Source organism: Marmota marmota, unplaced genomic scaffold (genome assembly GCF_001458135.2).
Source record: "Marmota marmota marmota unplaced genomic scaffold, marMar, whole genome shotgun sequence".
NCBI lineage: Eukaryota > Metazoa > Chordata > Mammalia > Rodentia > Sciuridae > Marmota > Marmota marmota.
The window spans coordinates 131,634-154,170 of NW_026000185.1; the positions used below are offsets into that span (position 1 = coordinate 131,634).

At 35.9% G+C, this 22,537-nt stretch overlaps 1 protein-coding gene and 1 pseudogene across 2 annotated transcripts; one reads left to right on the plus strand and one right to left on the minus strand.

Annotated features, from left to right (window-relative positions):
* The first annotated feature begins 1,842 nt into the window (after positions 1-1,842).
* Positions 1,843-20,212, plus strand: Gspt1 (G1 to S phase transition 1). 2 transcript variants are annotated; one of them, XM_015490715.2, is made up of 14 exons: positions 1,843-1,884; positions 1,976-2,017; positions 2,745-2,963; positions 4,287-4,320; positions 7,161-7,238; positions 9,420-9,600; positions 10,339-10,493; positions 10,626-10,766; positions 12,100-12,193; positions 13,434-13,514; positions 15,862-16,035; positions 16,797-16,886; positions 17,240-17,408; positions 19,740-20,212. In XM_015490715.2, the coding sequence occupies exons 2-14, from the start codon at positions 1,996-1,998 to the stop codon at positions 19,790-19,792; spliced, it is 1,491 nt and encodes a 496-aa protein (XP_015346201.1). In that variant the 5' UTR covers positions 1,843-1,884; positions 1,976-1,995; the 3' UTR covers positions 19,793-20,212. The 2 variants fall into 2 exon arrangements, with proteins under 2 accessions (XP_015346201.1, XP_015346202.1); XM_015490716.2 differs by having other exon boundaries at positions 2,748-2,963.
* Positions 8,584-9,398, minus strand: LOC107146617 (annotated as a pseudogene).
* Positions 20,213-22,537: the final 2,325 nt, after the last annotated feature.

The following is a 22,537-nucleotide window of genomic DNA, read 5'->3' on the forward strand; positions in this document are numbered from 1 at the left end:
GCCCACCCGTTGTCTCAGTGTTTTTCCTGCCTTAAAATACTTGGTACATGATAGCATGGTTTACTTCTGTACAGATCTTTAGCGGGGGCTATTTGAGGAAGGGCAAGATGGCACTTGTATAACTTGGAAAAGATCACAGTTAATTCTCAAGTGCCTGTGTATTAGATGGTAGTGATTACAGTATCTGTTTCATAGAGCTTTTTGAGGGATTAAATGATGTAGCAGTCAGCACGTAAAGACTTAGTAAAAATCAGTTGCTGTTAAGAGTAAATTGCAGAGCTCACCCCTACCTCCTTTATGTGGGTTTTGTGAGTGTTTGGTGTCCCTGTCTGCCCATAAGAGATACTCGGGAAATGTTAATTGATAGAATTGAGCTGGAGTGGCTCCTTGTAGTGAGTGGGAAATAACACTTGTTGAAACCAAGAGTTCTTAAATTGACACTAAAGTGTAATCTTCTCAGTGGTCCTGTCAGGTAGGTGGTTCATAATTCCAGTGAAAAATCTTCATCTCACAAATTTGTGAGTGACCAGTCAGGATATCAATCCAAGAGTCAGCTCAGGGTAGGCCCCTACCACTGCCTGGCTTTCTCTGATGATGAAGCAGTTTTCCCCTACCCTTAAATTTTTCTTAAAATATAAAAGCAAAAAGAGGTGTATATTGATCCAAAGTACAATTTCTGTCCCCTTACAAGCTTAGTTTAAATGATACCCCCCCCATTTCTACTACTGTCCTGCTAATCCCTGTCTTCCGGCTCCTGTCAGGTGTTGCTTCTAGAATCTGCACTACCCTTTTCTCTGCTTGTACCATTCAGTTGTCCTCAGGGCACACTTCTTGCAGTGGTGATACTGGTCTTCCCTCACTCCAGTATGAGTTTTGTAGGTTACAACTTCACCATTTCTGTATCATTTACTATGTATGGTTCATAGTTCAAATTTTTGGGTGTCTTTCTACATCTTGGAGATTTCCTTTAAGGCAAGAATACTTTGACATTGGAGTATGAGATAACTGTGGAAACTGGACTGTTTGATCTTCAAGTTCTAATGTGGGGCAAAACTAACATCATTGGAATCACCTTTTCTGCAGATATTTTAAGGTCCTATATGTATTTCAGAGACTTTGCACAAATGTCATTTATCTTATTGATATCAAATTTATTTAGGGGATCTTGATAAGATATATGGTTTGTAAGCTCAGGGCTAATTATAGCCTTCTTGAGCTAGAGGGTTACCATCAAGAGAATCTAGAGAAGTATATGTATATTTATTAAACAAAATCAAACTAATTTGATCTGGGCTGGACTACACATTACATTTGCACTGTCTATGAAAGAAAGATTTTATTATAAAGCAAATCAATAGAATAAGCAAACTTTTATAAATACATCTCAATTGACATGCGTGGTGATGCACGCCTGTAATCCCAGTGGCTCAGGAGGCTGAGGCAGGAGGATTGGAGTTCAAAACCAGCCTTGACAACTTAGCAGAGTACTGAGCAACTTGGTGAGACTGTGTCTCTAGATAAATTATTTTTAAAAGGGCTGGGGGCCTGGGGATGTGGCTTAAGCGGTAACGCGCTCACCTGGCTTGCACAGGGCGCTGGGTTCAATCTTCAGCACCACATAAAAATAAAAAATAAAGATGTTGTGTCCACTGAAAACTAAAAAATAAATATTAAAAAGTTCTCTCTCTCTCTCTCAAAAAAAAAGGGGGGGGATGTGGCTCAGTGATTAAGTACCCCTGGGTTCAATTCCCATTAACCCCACCCCCCCCCCAAAAAAAAAATAAGATAAGTAAAACAATGTTGAGACCTTAATTTTAAATATAACTTATTTCTATTAAACAGCACCTGTGGAACCCTCTCAAGAGGAACAGTCATTGTGTGAAGGTAATTTTTTATAATGGAAAACATTAAATTGTGGTGTGTAAAACTAGATATTCTTTTATAAATATGTATTATATCTCAATCTCTTGTCTAGGTTCAAATTCATCTGTTAGCATGGAACTTTCAGAACCTGTTGGTAAGACAATTTCTGACCATATTAATACAGTAATATGAAACTTTCACTGTCCAGATTTAAGGTTTAAATGTAAGTGTTCCGATTATTGTAATGTCTGCAACTTAAGGCATATTATTGAGTCTTTGCTATTAGGATTTAGAAAGGAGAACTTATCAGGCATAGTGCTTCCTTGATAAATTGAGTGATCACAAATAGTTGAGTGGAAAAATGCTAGAGACAATTTCAATAGTTGTGTTATTCTATTTACTTTGTGAAAATTTTTCCTCCTTTATATAACTTTATTACCCTTAAGGGTTTCATGTTCCCAAGGTGATTATTAAAGTTCATGCCAAAGTTTTATTACTTAAAAAGGAAAAAGAAACTATATCTCCTAAATCCTTTCACGCTTTTCCTTTTATCCCACTGTCAGGTTGTCTTGACACTGGAATAACTAAGCTGTTGGGAATGTTAGCTCTCCTATTTACATTTGGTTTGTCCATAAAAAATGAAGCCCTGCTAATAACAGCAGTCTCTCATGGTCTTTGAGTCAGAGCTCTTTGTTATCAGAGTGAGGCTAACTTGAAAGCTATTACCCATTTCTGTTGTGAAAGAGATTTTCCTACTTATGTGTTACTAGACATTAGGAAATGGAATTTACATTGCAAAGTTCCACTGGTTTTAAAGCATGTGTATTTTAAAGTATGGCTAAGTCTTTTTCAGAATACTGATTTAAAATGTCTTACTTCAGTAGAAAATGGAGAGACAGAAATGTCCCCAGAAGAATCATGGGAGCACAAAGAAGAAATAAGTGAAGCGGAGCCAGGGGGTGGAGACGGAAGGCCACCAGAGGAAAGTGCCCAAGAAATGATGGAGGAGGAAGAGGAAATACCAAAACCTAAATCTGTGGTTGCACCACCAGGTGCTCCCAAAAAAGAACATGTAAATGTAGTATTCATTGGGCATGTAGGTAAGTTGCAGCTATGGCATTTATAAGAAATGACCAAAAGTATTGGATTCATCAGAGCATAAGACATCTTACTTAGCTGCTTTAAGATACTTAGTGAGCTTCTATTTATTTTGAAGTTTGGGCAGATGAACAACTTGGTAATGGCATGGAAGTGGAAGAAAGTAAACTTCAGTATTTTTGTGTGTAATGTAGTCTGTAGACCACTGATGACTTGACATACTGTGACATCTGTTGATTACTATTCTAAAAAAAATATTTTTGTGTGTGAACTTTAAATTTTAATAGGGTTGACCCTGACCTTGATACTTGGTAGTTTAATTTTGTGTGAATTAAGAAATTAACAATTTGGAGTAATTTGTGGTGATTTGCCAGGTTGCTGCTTTAGCAAAACAAACAAAACCCTATTTATTCAGATAGTCTCTGATTATCTGACCTGTACCCAGAATTGGGAGAAGAAAATAAAGAATTCTGTGCTATTTTTCTTCTATCTTTGCTTGCTTATTTATTTATTTATTGTAGTAGTAATGAGGATTGAACCTAGGACATGATAGACAAGCTCTCTAAACTGAACTATAGACTTGCCCTTCTATAAAAATATTATTTTGAAACAGGGTTTCACTGAGTTGCCCAGGCTGACCTCTGACATGGGATCCTCCTGCCTCAACCTCCCGAATAGATAGGATAACAGATGTGTGCCACCACACCACCTTCTGCCTTCTTCTTGGTGTCATACACCAAACTTCTTTTTTAGAAGGCAAAATTTTGAAATTTGTAAAGGAACACCTCTCCCATTTGTTAAAAAGTGAAAGGAAGGGCTGGGGTTGTGGCTCAGTGGTAGAGCACTTGCCTAGCATGGGTGAGGCCCTGGGTTCGATCCTCAGCACCACATAAAAATAAACAAATAAAACAAAGGTATTGTGTCCAACTATAACTAAATATATATATATAGTGAAAGGAAGGCTATTAGTTCACAGTTTTTTTAGCTTTTATTGCAGTCCTCTAAGGCTTTCCTTGGGGAAGTGTATTTATTCTGTTGCTGCTGGGCTACTAGCTGGACATAGGAGAACAATTTGTTCAGAAGTTCTTTTTATCAGTAAAGCATGTCTGAGCCATTATGGTGCTGTAGGAAGACTTGGCAGCCTCACTTTCCAAAGGAGAAGGTAACTAGGCTTTATGCCCCACGTCCTATCTGTTGTACTTTACTTGCTTTTACAAGACTTAATTACAGATGCTGAAAAATAGCTGCTGTGGTTGTGTTTGCATATGTAGCAGTTGGTTGCTGTTTTTTAACCTGTTGCTGCATGTTGTTGATATTACTTTTAGATGCTGGCAAGTCAACCATTGGAGGACAAATAATGTAAGTCTATCTTTTGTTAAATAATAAAATTAATTAAGTGAATTTCAGGCATTATAAACCTCAAGTTAAGAAGACAATAAAAATCACCTGTAGGGAAGGCTGATGATGTTTAGTGATTTTTTGCAGTGTGCTCAGTGTTAGTATCTTAATCACCATCAGACGCTCAGTAGACATTAATTAAATACATTTCTTTTTATTTTTGTTTGTTTTTGGGGTTTGAACTCGGGTGCACTCAACCACTGAGCCACATTCCCAGCCCCATTTTGTATTTTATTTAGAGACAGAGTCTCACTGAGTTGCTTAGCACCTCACTTTTGCCGAGGCTGGCTTTGAACTCAAGATCCTCCTGCCTCAGCCTCCTGAGCCACTGGGATTATAGGCTTATGCTACTGTGCCAGGCCTAGATTTTTTTTTTTTTTTTAATAGAAACTAGTACAAAACCCTAGATCACAGGTAATCTTAGTATGCTTTGAATATGGTCCCTGACTTAAAGTGGTACAAAAGCAATCGTGATTCAATAGAAAAACTACTTTGAATTTTGTTTTTCTAGTGTGGAATGGTACTCCGGTGATGCTGGGCAGACACAGCAAACTGCAACTTCCAGTCAGTGACCACTAGGTTAAACAACCTGCACTCTACAGTTTTCTGGCACCAGCATTTCTGGATATAATGATTATGCCTTTTTACCTCCTATCTGTTGACAAAATGCCCTTTTGTTGGAATACATGAGATATTTAACACTTTGTTATAAAATACTTTGTTAGGGGAATATTTTTCCTAAGTGAAAGCTAATGCAAATGTTCTGAGCATGTTTAAGGTAAGGTAGGCTAAGCAATGATACTCAATAGGTTAGATGTTTTAAATGTATTTTCAGTTTACATTGGGGTACGGCATAACCTTACTTTAAGTTGAGGAGATTTTGTAATTTACTTGGGAATGATGAAAGCTAGTTGTTTTTTCTTTTTTCCTTTCCTTCTTTTGGTGCTAGGGATTGAACTCAGGGCCTTATGCATGTTAGGAAGCACCGAACATTGAGCTCTTGTCTCCAGCCCCACCAGTTCTTAAATCTGGTAAATGAGAGAACTATTTTCTTCATTCATCGGCTCCTTAAATTTATGTGGATTTAATCAAAAGCAGGTAGTCTGGGTAGCATTTTAAGATTACTACGTAAATCATATTATAGAAGCTATTTAGGTATGAAAACCCCATGGCTGGCCTTTAATATAAAGTATTTAATTTTGGTAGATCTTTATAATTAAAAGACCCTAAATTTTTTTAATTCCCTCTGTATTAACCCCATTTCTTCTAAACTAGGTCATCAGAAGAGCTAGAGAGCATAACATGGTTTGCCTAGTTCAATAATCTTAATTGATAATCTTGCCAATTACTGCTCACTAGTGTCTGGAAATTTGCTTAAAACAGGCATCCTTGACTAAAGCTCATACATAGATGGAAGTGGCATGCCTATTTGATAATGTGTCAGGAGAATATATAATGTTTGTTGGTAGGCTGTAATTTGGGGTGGCATTTCAGAGGTTCCTACATTCAGGACACTGTACTGTCACTGAGAACACAAAAAGGGGAAAGCTAGGAACTGGAAGCCTTTGATTTACAGTGAATGGAGGGAAGTAGGCATTACCAAGGAACTATTTTAAAATTATAGTGTCACTTTGACAGGTATTTGGATAACATTGTTGAATTTTTTTTTTTTTATAGTATTTATATTTACTTTGTTCTGTTGTAGTTTTCCAGTGTTAGGAATAGAACCCAGAGCCTTATACATACTTGACAAGCACTCTATCACTCTATCACTCTATCACACCCCCAACCCTACATTTACTTTTCTAAAAAATTTTCATTCTGGAAATTGTTAGACTTACAGAAAGGTCACGAAACAGTACAGAGTTCCACAGACCCTTCATTGAGCCATCCCTAATACAAACATTCTATATAACCATAGCTCATCAAAACTAGAAAACTAACATTAGTATAATACTATTAACTTAGACAACAGATCTTTTATGAGTTTTTCTGCAATTCCACAATGAACTTAATTCTTAGATCTTCTTAGTTTTCAACATATGACATCTCAGTCCTATGCTTTATAACCTTAGATAATTTTAGGAGCACTATTCATTTATTTCATAGACTATTCTTCAATTAGATTTGACTGCTGTTTTCTCACAATTCTATCAAGGTTTTGCATTTGGGGCAAGAATATCATTAAAAATATGTTGTGCTTTTCTCAGTGCATCCTATAAAAGATCCATGGTATCCATAATCATATTTTATTTATTCAATATGTTTTATGTAGTACTGGTGACATTAGCCAGGATTGGTTAAGGTGGTGTTTGCCAGTATTCTCCTCTATAAAGTTTTTCCACTTTCCATGATTTTATCATCACCAGTGGCACATTTACTTTAAAAACTTGTTTTCTGTGGGGCTGGGGTTACGGCTCATTGGTAGAGTGCTCGCCTCATATAAACAAATAAATAAATAAAGTTTTTGTGTACAACTGCAAAAAAATTAATATTTTTAAAAAACAAACTTGAGGGGTTGAGGATGTGGCTCAAGTGGTAGCGTGCTCGCCTGGCATGTGTGCAGCCCGGGTTCGATCCTCAGCACCACATAACAAACAAAGATGTTGTGTCTGTCGAAAACTAAAAAATAAATATTAAAGAAAATTCTCTCTTGCGCGCGCTGCGCTCTCTCTCATTCTCTCTCTCTTTAAAAAAAAAAAAAACTTGATTTCTGGAGATAATGCCTCTCAAGGGATTTAAAGTTTTTGTTATTTTTACAGAGTAATTGTTCACTTCTTTCTTTCTCTAATCATTTTCAGGTATTTGACTGGAATGGTTGACAAAAGGACACTTGAAAAATATGAAAGAGAAGCTAAAGAAAAAAACAGAGAAACTTGGTAAACTTTTGTGATGCTATAAATCACTTAAGGAAATGCTGCCCACATAATGGTTTTGTAATATTTCCCTTCACCTCATAACACACAGTACATCTATTCCTGGTGACTGTAGCTTACACAGAAAATTTAGAAATCATCCAAACCTCTAGTAATAGGACACTTATTGAATAAATTGTCAATCATCCATTCAGTTGGGACATCATATAACCACCAACAAATTACATTTACAGACTTTATAATATGTAGGAATAGGAATTTATAGTGGCATTTGGGAGAAAGCAGAAAACATTATTGTTCTTAGGCTATTATATGATCATAATGTAAATAAATACTGGAAAGAAAAAAGTGGGAAAAATAATAACAGTGGTTGCCTTTTAGTCGTGAGAGAAGGGGTTGATTTGTTTTTATTTTTAATGGTACTGGGGAATGAACTCAGGGCCTCAAGCATGCCAGCTAAGCAATTACCACAGAGCTATACTACCAACCCTATTTATATAATTTTTACACAGCAAAGTAATATTGAAATAATTTTCAGCAAGTAACCAGTGCTCCCACATGATTGGTTGGTGGTCTTTACTTTTGAAATATATCCTTACTTTTTACACTCATGACTTGTACTTCGTACTATGTAATTGTAATGTGAATATAAAGGAGGTCATTCTTGCAGCACTCACAATGATACTGGCATTGGTACTAAGTACCTTTCTATGTGTGTTATTAGCTTATATTCTTATTTTCATAAATAACATTTGCTTATGGAATATATAATTGTAGGTATATATAAAAACTCTTTGAGTGGTACTAGTGTGCTTCCCCTTCTCCACCTCTTCCTGCCATTAGGAATTGAATTCAAGACCTCATGCTTACTAAAAAAGCAAGTGCTCCACCTCTGCGTTATATCCCACTAAGTTGCAGAGACTGGCTTTGAATTTATGATCCTCTTGCTCCAGCCTCTCAAGAAACTGGTGTTACAGAAATGCGCCACTGTACCCGCCACATTTTATTCTTCTAATTTTTATATTTTACCAGCCCTGTTTATGACTTAGTTGTATGATGGACACAAAGCAAGATGTCGTTATTTACTTTTCATGGTAGAAGAATGTCCTTTTTTTTTTTTAAACAAGAAGTTTATTTAAACAACAAGATGCTTGACTTGAAGGGAAAACTACCTAGGAATCTTTTTTAAGAGTAATTTACCCCTACTTAAAGACAGGTTGCCCTACAATTAACAGCTACGTACAAAAAAGTTATAAAATTGTCCTTGGTTTTACAATGATAAATGAAAACATTAAAATTCTCCAATCGAACAAGGTATGCAAGGATTTTTATGTTCAGGTTTTTTTTGTTGTTTTTTGTTAAAACAGTGAGAGCAAAATAACTTACTGGAATATAAAGATAAGAGCTGAATGAGCATGCCACTAATGGAGAAAGGGGATATTTTCACAGAACCAGTATTTTTCCCCATCCCATCTCCATTTGATGTCAATCAAAACATATCATTGGCCATTTAGTTTAAAAAAAATGCAGTATGCTTGTGCACAGACACCAGTTACTTTATGTACAATAAAGGAATGGGGAAGGGGAAAATGAAAGAATAAAGAAAACTATACTGTAGTAGTCAGGATGTGGTGGAACCAAATTGCAGTTTTCTAATTGAGAATGTATTCTTGGTCTGTAAGAACAGAGTTCTGGAGTAAAGTAGCAGGTTCCCTTTTTAGTAGACACCTCCTGTCTGCTGCTGGAACACATCAATTGTGTCTTCATCCTCCATTTCCAACTGTGCAGGTGTGTCTGTTTCATTAATTGACTGCCTGTCAATTCGGAATCTGATCTGCCTCATCGACAAACCCTGTCATTCACAATATGCCTTCATTAGTTTACTAAGTGGTGTATGCCTCTTAATCTTAAACTGCACCACAGAACCATCCTGCCCCGCCACCTTCAAGTTAATATGATCGTTGTTCTCAGTCTTGACTCCTTCCTTGGGCTTTTCGTCGGCCATGGTGAGCGCCAGAGTCACCTCAGCTGCCGCTTCATAAAAGAGGTACCAGGTCCGCACCGAACGAGCACACAAGCAGCTCCAAGAGCGGCAGAAGAAGGAGGCGGCAGCGGTGGACAAGAGAAGAATGTCTTTTAAAAGAATCTCATGTTCTATTATTATTTAATTTGTTTTTTTTCAAGGTACTTATCTTGGGCCTTAGACACAAATCAGGAAGAACGGGACAAAGGTAAAACAGTAGAAGTGGGTCGAGCCTATTTTGAAACAGAAAAGAAGCATTTCACAATTCTAGATGCCCCTGGCCACAAGAGTTTTGTCCCAAATATGATTGGTGGTGCCTCTCAGGCTGATCTGGCTGTGCTGGTAAGAAAGACATTTCCATCTGTGTATTTGTTAGCAACCCAATTTATAGCTTCACATAAATGTCCAAATTCACCTTTCAGAAGTTAGAATGTAGCTTACACTGAGCTATGATGTCGTACACATGGTGACAATTTTCATTTTTGTTGCACTAATATGCCCAATAAATCTTTATAATTTACTTCTGAAAATACATTTTAAACTTTCTCTCCTATCACTATTATCTATAAATGTGTCAGAACTTAGTGTCTAATAAATGTTTAACCTTCTAGCAATGAATAGTAAACCACTCGTTTCTTAAGGCCTTCAGTCATTCCTCAAATCTGACATTTTTCTGTACTAAATCATATGATTTGATTTAAAAAAAAAAAATGTGCGGTGAGTGGAACCTGGGATCTTCTACATGCTAATAAGCACATTAAGGGGCTGGGGATGTGGCTCAAGCGGTAGCGCGCTCGCCTGGCATGCGTGCAGCCCGGGTTCAATCCTCAGCACCACATACAAACAAAGATATTGTCCGTCGAAAACTAATAAATAAATAATAAGCAAGCACATTAAGTGCCCACTCTACCACTGAGCTACACCCCCAGACCTAACCACTCAAATCTTAAGCAACATTCAAAAGCACGTACATTGTAACTTTCTTCTATCATCTTATTTCTGATATAAATGAAAGATGTTTTACTGCTTGAAAAGTCTGTCTTAATGTGTAAGAATAAATTCCTTAACTTCTTGGAATAGGTCATCTCAGCCAGGAAAGGAGAGTTTGAAACTGGCTTTGAAAAAGGAGGACAGACGAGAGAGCATGCAATGTTGGCAAAGACGGCAGGTGTAAAACACTTAATTGTGCTTATTAATAAGATGGATGATCCAACAGTAAATTGGAGCAATGAGAGGTAAGCGTAGATGTCTTTCTGGTCTTTTAATAGATATGTTGGTAAAATAAAACATGGTTTTGCTACTCTATGCATATTTCCCTAGAGTTCATTGGTTGACCTTATAATTGAATTATTTATAAATATTCATAGATATGAAGAATGTAAAGAGAAACTAGTGCCATTTTTGAAAAAAGTTGGCTTCAATCCCAAAAAAGACATTCACTTTATGCCCTGCTCAGGACTGACTGGAGCAAATCTCAAAGAGCAATCAGATTTCTGTCCTTGGTACAAGTAAGTAACCTTTTATTTCTTTTTTTTTTTTTTTTTTTTTTTTTTTTTTCTTTTTTTTAAACTATGTCTTAGCTGGGCAAGGTGGCACACACCTGTAATCCCAGTGGCTTGGGAGGCTGAGGCAGGAGGATTGCAAGATGCTAAACAACTCAGTGAGACCCTGTTTCTGAAAATGGGGCTGGGGATATGGCTCAGTGGTCAAGTGCCCCTGAGCTCAATCCTCAGTACTCAAAATGTGTGTGTGTGTCTCTCTTAATAAGTAACTTTAAGCAAATATGGGCTGGGGCTGGGGCTGGGGCTCAGTGGCAGAGCATTTGCCTAGCACATGTGAGGCACTGGGTTCAATCCTTAGCACTGCATGAAAATAAGCAAATAAAGGCATTCTGTCCATCTATACCTATCAAAAAAATTTGTTTTAAGTATGGCTATACCCTTGACTTTAAAAATACTAGGAACCACTGGCCATTTTTAATTGGGTTGTATTTAGATACAAATTCCCTTATCGAATACATGATTAGAAAGTATTTTCATCCATCTTACACATGGTTTCCATGTGTGTATGCACATGCATGCTGTGGATTGAACCCAAGGCTTTCCATTATTACCCACTGAGCTCTATCCCCAGCCCTCTTTTTTCACTTGGTATCCTTTGAAGCACACAATGTTTTACTGATGATAAGGTCCAGTTTATCTTTTTATTTTTTCTCCCCCCTTTGGTTGATCGTTCTTTTGGTGTTATATCTAAGAAAACATTGCCTGACCCAAGGTCACAAAAATATTTTCTTCTAAATGTGTTATAGTTCACTTTTATGAGAAGTGTAAGTTGAAGGTCTGTATCTAAATTTTTGCTTTTGCATATGGATGTCCAGCTGTTCAGGCACAATTTGTTGAAAACATGATTCTTCACTGAATGGGATCAATGAAAATCAAATGGCCTTCAGAGGTTATTTCTGGATTTCAGTTCTCTTCTAGTACCACATAATCTAGCTTACTGTACTTCTGATGTTTTAAATCAGGAAGTGTCTGTCTTCAATTTTGTTATTTTCTAGATTGTTTTGGCTATTCCAAGCTCATTAAATTTCCCATATGAATGTTAGGATCAGCTTGTAATTTCTGCAAAAAAAGGCAGCTACACAATGTTAAATCTTCCAATTCAAATAAAAGAGAAAGTTTATTGTAGTGTTCTGGGGAGTATGATAACATAATAAATTGAATTAGAAGAGGTCATGGGTAGAATGGAAATAGTACAGCCAAGTTGAGTACATTTGTGTAACTTCTTAAAATTTTTGTATTTATGTTGACTTTTCTCTAATGGGTATTGTTTTATTCTCAGTGGATTACCATTTATTCCATATCTGGATAATTTGCCAAACTTCAGTAGATCAGTTGATGGACCAATCAGGCTGCCAATTGTGGATAAGTACAAGGTACCCAAACTTTACAGACATTGGATCTTGTGGGAGGCAGAATCATTGTTTTGTGTTCATTTCTAATTAGGAAACAATCTTATTAATGATATAATATCTTTTTTTCATGGTACATATGGTATACCATATATATTATGTATGTATGTAGACCATGATTTGTTTTGAGACAGGGCCTCGCTAAGTTTCTGAAGCTAGTCTTGAACTTGCAATCTTCCTGCCTTGGGCCCAGTTCACTGGGATTATAGGTATGCACCACCATGCCTGGTCAGTGATCACTTCTTAGCAATAAATTCATCACAGATGGGCTTAAAGTATTCCCACGTTAAAGTTGATGGATATTGATACACAGCCTTGTGAAAATATCATGTTAATTTATAATATCACTAGCAGCATATGAGTGCTAGTTTTATCATAGCCTCACCAATCCAGGTGTTAGTCTTTGGTTTGGCTTTTTGTTTTTCTGTTTTTACTTGTTAAAATAAATAAGCTGGGGATTGAATCCAAGGCCTTTTGCGTGTAAAGCTAGCACTCTACCAACTGAGCTATATCCCTAGCCCACAACCTTAATTTTTAAAAGTTTTACAGTAACAATGTGATTTTGTTCACCAGTACCTCCCATTTCCCTTCCATCCTCCTTCTCCCTAGTCCCCTTCCTCTACTCTCCTAGATCTGCCCCACCCCCTTTTGTCTCTCTAGTTTCCACATGAGAGAAAACATGACTTTGACTTTCTGAATTTGGCTTATTTCATTTAATATATCGCTCTCGGGTTCTGTCTTCCATTCTAATGTTCTTGAACAACTATTGTTTTTCCAAATTTATACAAGAGGAAACAGGCTTAGATCAGGACAACCTGAAATTGTACAAACAATTCATATCTTCCCTCTTAATGATATTTGCTGTCTTCTGCACCATGCTTCATTTTTAAATTTTAAGCATACTTAATAATTAATATAATCATACATATGCTTATGACACAGTTATTACAGAGCATTTGTCCCCCTCCCCATGTTTAAGGATAATCCTAAACATTCTACTCCTTTATTATTGGTGCATTTTTAATTACACATAATAGTGGAATTCCTGGTTACATATTTCTACGTGCACACAATACCATTCTACTTTAAGCTAATGATTTTATAAGAAAGTACTATAGAATTTCACTTTGAGCTTGTCAACTGCTGTAGAGCGGCAATAAAGGTCTGAAACATGATTTTTAATTTTATTATCTTATTTGAACAGGATATGGGCACTGTGGTCCTGGGAAAGCTGGAATCAGGATCTGTTTGTAAAGGCCAGCAACTTGTGATGATGCCAAATAAGGTAAGAGTTAGTAATGCTCTTTGCTGTTTAGATTTTCTATTGAAAATGTTAGCAAGGAGGCGGAACATCATGGTGGGAGAGGGTGGCAGAAAGAAGCATCTCACAGACTCTACTTGCCAGATACAATATACACTAAAGCCACACCCTTAATTCCCACCACCTCCAGTCACACCCTACCACTTTAGTTAATTCCATCAGGGATTAACTCACTGATTAGGCTAAAACTATAACCCAATCATTTTCAAACTTAACTTTAAAATAATGATTATGTCTTACCAATGCCAAGTGTAAACTTGTAGAAAAACTATTTAGAAAGGTATTTCTGTTATTCATTTGAGAAATGGAGGGTTCAGTATTAACATGTTAGAGCTAAAAGATATAGCATGAAGTGCCCCATGAAGACCATCATCGCTACTGTCTTTATAGGCAAGTAAATAGAGATTTGTGCACTTAAGTGACTTCCTTAACATTGAGGAAGCCAAGGAAGAAAACAGGTTTAATTATGATCTAGTAAGCTTTCTCGTTTTAAATATTATAAAATAATATCTCCAATCTTAATTTGTTTTGACCAGAGAATTTGCCTTTATCCTAAATGGGTTTTTTTTTTTTAATTCCTCCTACCTTATTGTAAATTTTTTTCTGTTGATGTTTCATTAAAACGTGGCAATATCACTGTGAAATATTATTAAATATTTCTGACGGCTCATCTGCTGATATTTGCAGATGACCTGTTGCTAAAACACTGTTTTCAAGAGAGAGGGCTTCTGTAACACCTTCAGAGATATTGCTTGGGTGGGAATATTGACTTGAATCATCAGAACTTCCAAATAGAGATTTTTTTTTAATATTTATTTTTCAATTGTAGTTGGACAATACCTTTATTTTATTGCACCATCGAACCCAGCTCCTCACAGGTGCCAAGTGCTCTTCCGCTGAGCAACAGCCCCCCAAATAGAGATTTTTAATAGACTTAATTGAAGATTTTCTTTTTACCATGCTCATTCCAGGGTCTGTGAATTAGAAAAGGTGTCTATCCATTGCCCAAGTTTAAGTATCATTGGCACCTTACAAATTGTACTTTAGGGTTTCTATTTTAAGCCTACATTTCCTAACATGATCATCACTGCAACTCCAGGCTGACACTGAAAGAAAATAATTGTTGATTTGAGTTTTTGCTCAATTTGGTCTGTAGCACTATCACAAAAGTCAGGGGAACACATAAAATTTATCACCAGTAACAGTATATTAAGAATATTGTGCAACAACTACCTTTACTGTCTAGTTCCTTTCCCAAAAGGAAATCCTATATTCATTAAACAGTTATGTGCTTTTCAAGCTTAGTTGTTGCAGCAGTAACTTTCGAGAAGTACTGTTTTAATCAGCTTTTTTGCTGCTGTGATGACTAAAGGACCCAACCAGCACAGTTATAGGACAGGGGGCTGGGATATAGCTCAGTAGGTAGAGTGCTCGCCTCACACACACAAGGCCCTGGGTTCAGTCCCCAGCACCACCAAGGAAGAGTTTATTTGAGGGCTCACAGTTTCAGAGATTTTAGTCCATAGAAGGCCAGCTCCATTCCTCAGGGCTTGAGGGTGAGGGGGAACATCATGGTGGGAGGGTGGTAGAGAGAAACAGCTCACTTCAGGGTGATCAGGAAGCACAGACTCTACTTGCCAGATACAGATGTATGCACTAAAGCCACACCCTTAATTCCCACCTCCTCCAGTCACACCCTGCCACTTTAGTTAATTCCATCAGGGGATTAACTCACTGATTAGGCTGAAACTATAACCCAATCATTTCTCTCCAAAACTTCCTGCATTGACTCACATGTGAGCTTTCAAGGGACACCACATCTAAACCATAGCAGGTACACACTTCAGGTATTTTGTAGTTGTTAGGTCATGGAAGATAGATCTATTAAGTCCTAGAGTGCCCCAGGAATAAAATTTTACATCCATAAAGTCAAAAGTCAGATATTAAATTTCGTGTTTTGGTTTTAAAAAAGTGAAAAAAAAATGCTAGTTTGTACTCTGTTCTACTTGGAAATTATTAGAATGTGATATTTAGAAGATCACAGGTTAGAGAGTAGGGTAGTTCAGTGGTAAAGGGCTTGCCTAGCATTTTGAGGCCCTAGGATCAATCCCTATTATTGAAGACGGAAAAACTTTCACTGGCAGCTGTACATCTAGAATGAGATATCATATTTACTGTCTTTGCTGCAAGATTAGGATGCATGGTATATTTAATGAATATACATTAATGTGGCGATCATGAGGTGAAATTGGCATTCTTGTGGTCTACAATGCAGTGAATGTCATAAAACCTTTCTTGATTTATCTTAAAGCACAACGTGGAAGTTCTTGGAATACTTTCTGATGATGTAGAAACAGATTCTGTAGCACCAGGTGAAAACCTCAAAATCAGACTCAAAGGAATCGAAGAAGAAGAGATTCTTCCAGGATTCATACTTTGTGATCCTAATAACCTTTGTCATTCTGGACGCACGTTTGATGCCCAGGTAGATTACTTATTATAGTTGTTGTAGTGATGTTAAGAAGAGAAAGAGAAGTTAATTGGAATTTTAGTGTCTTTTGTCTTGAATATTTGTGACATGCCACTTAACCAATATTAGGAAAATTTATAGTAGGAGCCATTTATATATCACCATTATGATGTATATCTCAGTCTTCAAGATGATACAAGTACTTATTGAGTAGGGACTATTTTTTGTGAATGCCTATTTTTGATCAATTGATCAAAATGTAACTAATATTCACTTTGTAAAACAGATACTAGTAGTGATTTATCATTACTTACACTTTGTTTAGTGTCATTCACTTTGACTAGAGCTCAGTTGCCTTGGAAGTTGTGGTTTAACTGCTCATTCATGGCAAATAACTTAGCAGATATGAATCACACACACATTTTCTCCATGTCAGTAGCAACCTGAGCTCCCTGGAGAATGACAGTGAATAGTTGGTGTGGTTAACAGAAGTTTTGAATACTATTAATAAAGTATGATGACTAATCAGGTTAGATTTGATGTCAGATATATAAGGTTGTTTACTTTTAGAGGATGTTGGTTATTGAGAAGTGGGTAAAGTTATGGCAAGTTCACATCTAGGTAGCTTGTGAGTGGTGGTAATGATTAAAGTTTACCAGGCACTTGCCATTTTTAGTAGAATAGGATACTGAAATTCATGCTTTGAAATTAGGCAATCTAACTCACCTTGTGAACAAGGTTAATAAGAAAGAATTCATCTTTTCCTTATTTGGCAGATAGTGATTATAGAGCACAAATCCATCATCTGCCCGGGGTATAATGCGGTGCTGCATATTCATACCTGTATTGAGGAAGTCGAAATAACAGTGAGTTTATTTTAAACTAATTGGTTTGTTTATTTACTGACTTATTTTGATTTATTATCTTGCTAGGTGTTGTGGTGCAAGCCTATAATCCTAGCAGCTTGGGAGGTTGAGGCAGGAGGATCATGATTTTGAGGACAGCCTCAGCAACTTAGTGGACTGAGTCAAAATAAAAAAGGCTGGGATGTGACTCAGTGGTTAAGCACCCCTGTTTTGATCCCTGGTACCAAAAAAGAAAAAAGAGATTGTTTTATCTTAAAAGTTTCTAATGGGCAATTATGATACATTTTTATTTGTACTCCTAAAAGTTGCTTATATTTGGCGTTTTTCTGATTTTCTTATCTTTTCTTGGATAGGCCTTAATCTGCTTGGTAGACAAAAAATCAGGGGAAAAAAGTAAGACTCGACCCCGTTTTGTGAAACAAGATCAAGTATGCATCGCCCGCTTAAGGACAGCAGGAACCATCTGCCTTGAGACCTTTAAAGACTTCCCTCAAATGGGTCGTTTTACTTTAAGAGATGAGGGTAAGTCCTGCTAAGTTGATTTATGCCTAGCAAAGTCCACATTGCAACAGGTTCAAAGGAAATGCAGATTTATGTTCCATAATATTTGTCGAATAAATGTTGAGTTGAATATATTGAACAACAAACAGAATTGACCATACTGTATATGAAGTAAGACCTTTAATTTTGATATTTTGTTATTAGAGGGTTTTTAAGGTAATTAAATTTACTAAATGATTTCTTTTTTTTTTTTTTTTTTTTTAACCATACGATTTATTTTTATTTTTTTTAGTCATACAGGACAGCAGAATGTATTTTGACATATAATACATACATGGAATGTACATACATCAATCATATTGTCTATTCTGCTGCCCTTCCTATCCCCCTTATTCCTCCCCTCCTCTCCCATCCTTTCTCTCTATCTAATCTAATGTGACACACTTTTTTTTTCTTTTTCTCATCACATCATATATGTATTCTGCATAACAGTGAGGTTCTCCTTCCATCTTCCGTGCAACTCCCCTTCTCCCTCTTTTTCCCTCCCACCTCTCTTCCCTATTTAATGGTAGTCTTCTTCTCATGCTCTTCCTCCCTATCCCATTTTCAGTCACCCCCCCTTATATCAAAGAAGACATTTGGCATTTGTTTTTTAGGGATTGGCTAACTTCACTTAGCATAATCTGCTCTAATTCCATCCATTTGCCTGCAAATGCCATGATTTTGTTATTTTTTAGTGCTGAGTAATATTCCATTGTGAATAAATGCCATATTTTTTAATCCATTCATCTATTGAAGGGCATTACTAAATGATTTCTATAATGAAAATACAGGCGGGTTAGGGATACAGCTCAGTTGGTAGAGTGCTTGCGTCACATGCACAAGGCCATCCCCAGGAAAAAAAAGAAAGAAAATAAAATAAAATACAGGCGTATTCATGGCTTTTTCTTTTTTAAAAAAATACATAGTTTTCCAGAGGTGTGATACTGATCTCCTTTTGTGTGCATCCATTTCTGTCAACCTCTGAGTGATAAAGAACAGTTGTAATTTTCCTTTCAGGTTCATGAAATTCTTTGATGTGAAAACAGATTTAGCTGGGCATGGTGGTACACTTCTGTAATCCCAGCAATTTGGGAGGCTGAGGCAGGAGGATCACAAGTTTGAGGAGTTTGAGGTCACCTTCAGCAACTAAGTGAGACCTTGTGTCAGTATAAAAAATAAAAGATCCAGAATGACTGTTATGAAACTTTTCTTTGTGGGTTGTTAATATTTCTCACTTAGATAAAAGTATTTTAAGGTTAGAAAAATGTACATAAAACTCCATGTTCCAGTTGAAATATATAATATTCACATGGTAATTCCAATCCATTCAGCAAAAACTTACTTGAATATCTACTAAGTGTTAAGAACTATGTGAAGCCAGGGTGATGAATACAGTCACTGAACCTTATTTTAGAGAAAACAGTAAAGACAGTGTTTCTTTTACTTTAAATTTCTTATCTTGAAAATCTTGGCAATAGTGAAATTGGATTTTGGCTTAGCTTAGTAATTGTGTTAGTTTATAGTCAGTACCTGATAATCAGGCAGATAGAAGAAAAAAAAAATGTAACAAGGATTTTTATCCTAGAAATTTTTTTCCCCCTAAAAGATAACTTGGGTACTTATTTGTTTGTTTGTTTGTAAAGTTTTCACAATACCCCAGTGGTTCTGTATCCTTCTTTCAGTCCATAGGAATACTATTAGAAGAATGTTTTCATTGGATTGCAGGCTACATCTTTTCAGCTGCTAAGGATAGGCATTTTTTTCCTTAGAGCTTTAAATATAATTTCTGCATGAAATTGACCTGTTTTAATTTTAAGTGCATAACTTAGTGGATTTAGTGTTCTTACAGAGTCGTATGACCATTATCACATTCTAGTTTTAGTACACTTAGAACACCTAAAAAGAAGCCTTAAGCCCCCCTTATTCCTACCCTTTAGCCCTAGACAACCACTGATCTATCTTTTATGTTTGTCTTTTTTGGATTTCCATGAAAGACTCATAAATATGTGGTCCTTTTATTAAACTTAGCAGGGTTTTGAGGTTCAGCCATGTTGATACATGTACTATAATTTATTTTTATTGCTCAATGATACTCCATTGTGTGGATAGGCCACATTTTGTTTATCCAAGGATAGTGAAAACCTATCTCTTTTCCAGCCCCCCAAATAAGACCTGCTTAATAAGATTATTTAACCTTAAACCAGCTTTGCTGATAAAGCCAGTAGTTAGTATTTAATACCATACATAGACGTGCTGTTAACTACTGAAAGTTTGTATTTTTTGTTTGTTTCTTTTTAATTTCATTTCTAGGTAAGACCATTGCAATTGGAAAAGTTCTGAAACTGGTTCCAGAGAAAGACTAAGCATTTTCTTGATGACCTTGCACAATACTGTGAGGAAAATTGACTGCAAAAGCCTACTTCACACCGCCTTCTCTTATTTTCTGCCCATTGATAAACTTCTTCCCATATTTTGCAAAGAGAAAATTCACAGCAAAAGTCCACATTATGTCAGCTTTCTCATATTGAGAGCTCTGCTATGCCACTGTGGAATTTATCCCCAAATCTCCCCCCTCCCCTTTCAAACTCTGCTTCCTTGGACAGATTTGGCAATAGCTTTGTAAGTGATGTGGACATAATTGCCTACAATAATTTTTTATTTTTCATTTTCCCCTTAGGCATAGTCTTTTTTTCCCCAGGCAGATCATTCTGAGTGTGCGAGTGTGTGTGCACATGTTACAAAGACAACTACCATGTTAATAAAATATTCCATTTGAAACCCTTTTCGGTATTTGAATTGCTTTTGAATAATGTTTTTTATCTAGATGTAACATTGTTGCATTAGCTTTTTAACTTTCCCAAGTAATTGAATACATTTTTATTACTTGGACTTTTCTAAACTCTTTCCCTAATCACTACTCTAAATGAGGCATTTACAAACAATGTTCAAGTTTGTATTAAAAGAATTAGTTGGATGGACCCCTTCTTTTGATGGTTAATGCATACATATCGTTACACACCTCTATGAAACTGTGACCCTGCTTTACTAATTAGGTCTATCAGTTACTTTCTGCCAATTTATATTTTAAACACAGTGAGTTCTTTTTTAAAATAAAAGAACAGCATACTGTTGTTTTGTAAGTAAAACTTAATGAAATTGTGCCCCTACAGAAAATTCCATTAACTGGTTAAATTAGTGGAATTTACAATAAAGAAAGCATGTTGAGACTTGGCAAAAATGCCTCTTTTAGTATTTATAAGAGCTGCATGCATCTAGTATGGAAACTATCGATTACAAGTGCCAGTTCTACAAGTTACTTAATTTACTCTTTGATTCAGTAACTCTGAAGGTTGGAAGATCCTTGCTGGTTAATGCTAGATCCCAATCCAGCAACTCAGTGAACACATACATACATAATCTGCACAGACTAAAATTAACAGTGATAAAATAGAATCAAGCACAGTATAAGTTTTATCTCAATTGTTTGAAAGTGTCTGAGTTTTCTTAAGCATAAAGCAAAAATCTGCTAACCATGACTTGGATGAACCACGATGTAGCATTGTGGCTTTTAGACTGAAGGCTGACTTTCTGCTACAATTATCATGACTTTGAAATTTTTCATGAGAATGAATGGGAAATGGAAGAGATAGTTTCTGGGTTTATCAGAGCCTCCTTCCTGTTGAATGAGTGTTGCCATTTATCAAAGACAGTCTCTTTTACATTGCGATTTATCTCTAAATAAGATACTTTGTATTGTATGTTTAATAACGTTCTTTCCCTATAATCTTACTCCTCAGAAAAGAAAAGCCTAGTCAACTATTTCCAGTCATAAATCCTAAAATCTAATATTGTTAATTATGGACTTCCCATTCATGAAATGAATGACCACATCTTAGGGAAAGGGCAAAGTCATTGTCCTACAGCTTCTTCGAACGATACTTGTGGCTATAAATTGCATGAAATTTAAATTTTATCATGTCTGCAAATTTCTGGGCTTTTATTTTTCTGGGAAATATGGGACCTTTAATCAGAACATTCTTTTTGTACTTCCATGTTAATAAGGAGAAATACTAGCAGTTGCTTGGATTTTAATGAATCTTTACAAGTTCAAGAGTCATTGAAATTATTTCCAAAACTAGGTTTCTCTTTTTTAATTGAGCACATTTTTTTTTAAACCACTTACATTTGCTACTAAAACATTTACACTATTGGGATATTATGTGCATGTTGCCAAGACTCTTAAGTGAAATGTGAATGGGCCTACCTCTACAAAATAACAGTAAAAATAACAAACATAATTCTAAAGAATTTTCTTGGATTTAGTCTTAACACGGTTTCGAGGTTAATCAACACCATACATTTTATGGGCTTTGAAATTCTTCAAGAAGTATTCCCAGTTTAAAGTTGATGCATTTAAACCTGTGATTATACTGGCTAGTCACTTGAATAAGGAGATAATGTGTGTGATACAAACTTGCAGTGTGTGCAGATGTTGGATTTTTAAAGAGCAATACAAATTCCTATGCTGTCATTCTGTCTTCTGCAAGTGCAAAATGTTTATATGGTTGACAATGCAAAATAGGGTAACTGGCTGCATATTTAAGATATTACAGACCTAAACATTTCTTCCTCTATACTTAGCATTTATTCGCCATGATTTTGTTTGCATCTTTTTATATTAATGATCTTTATACAACTTTCATGCTAGATTATTTAATTATAGTCCTTTAAATTAATAAACTGAATTTTAAGAGATATCATTGTAGAAAACATCTAAGTAATCGCCATTTTAACCCTATATTTCTTATTGTGGAAGAAGGGAAAAGATAACATTTCCTGTTTTTAATTTGCAAAAAACTTATCCAGTGAAAATATATGTAAAATCAATCAAAAGAGTTGGAGACTGAGTGTATATTGCCATGAAATTAACTGACAAATAGTCAAGTGTTCTTGAATAATTAAACCCGTGTATATTTCTTGTTTTGAATTAAAAATCTTGAAATATGTGGTAATTGAATGTAAAAATTTAGTAAACTGTAAAAGTATAGGTTATTCACTGTAATGAGGTAATTCAGACTTGTCTGCTAGATGAGAAAACTAAGAACTGC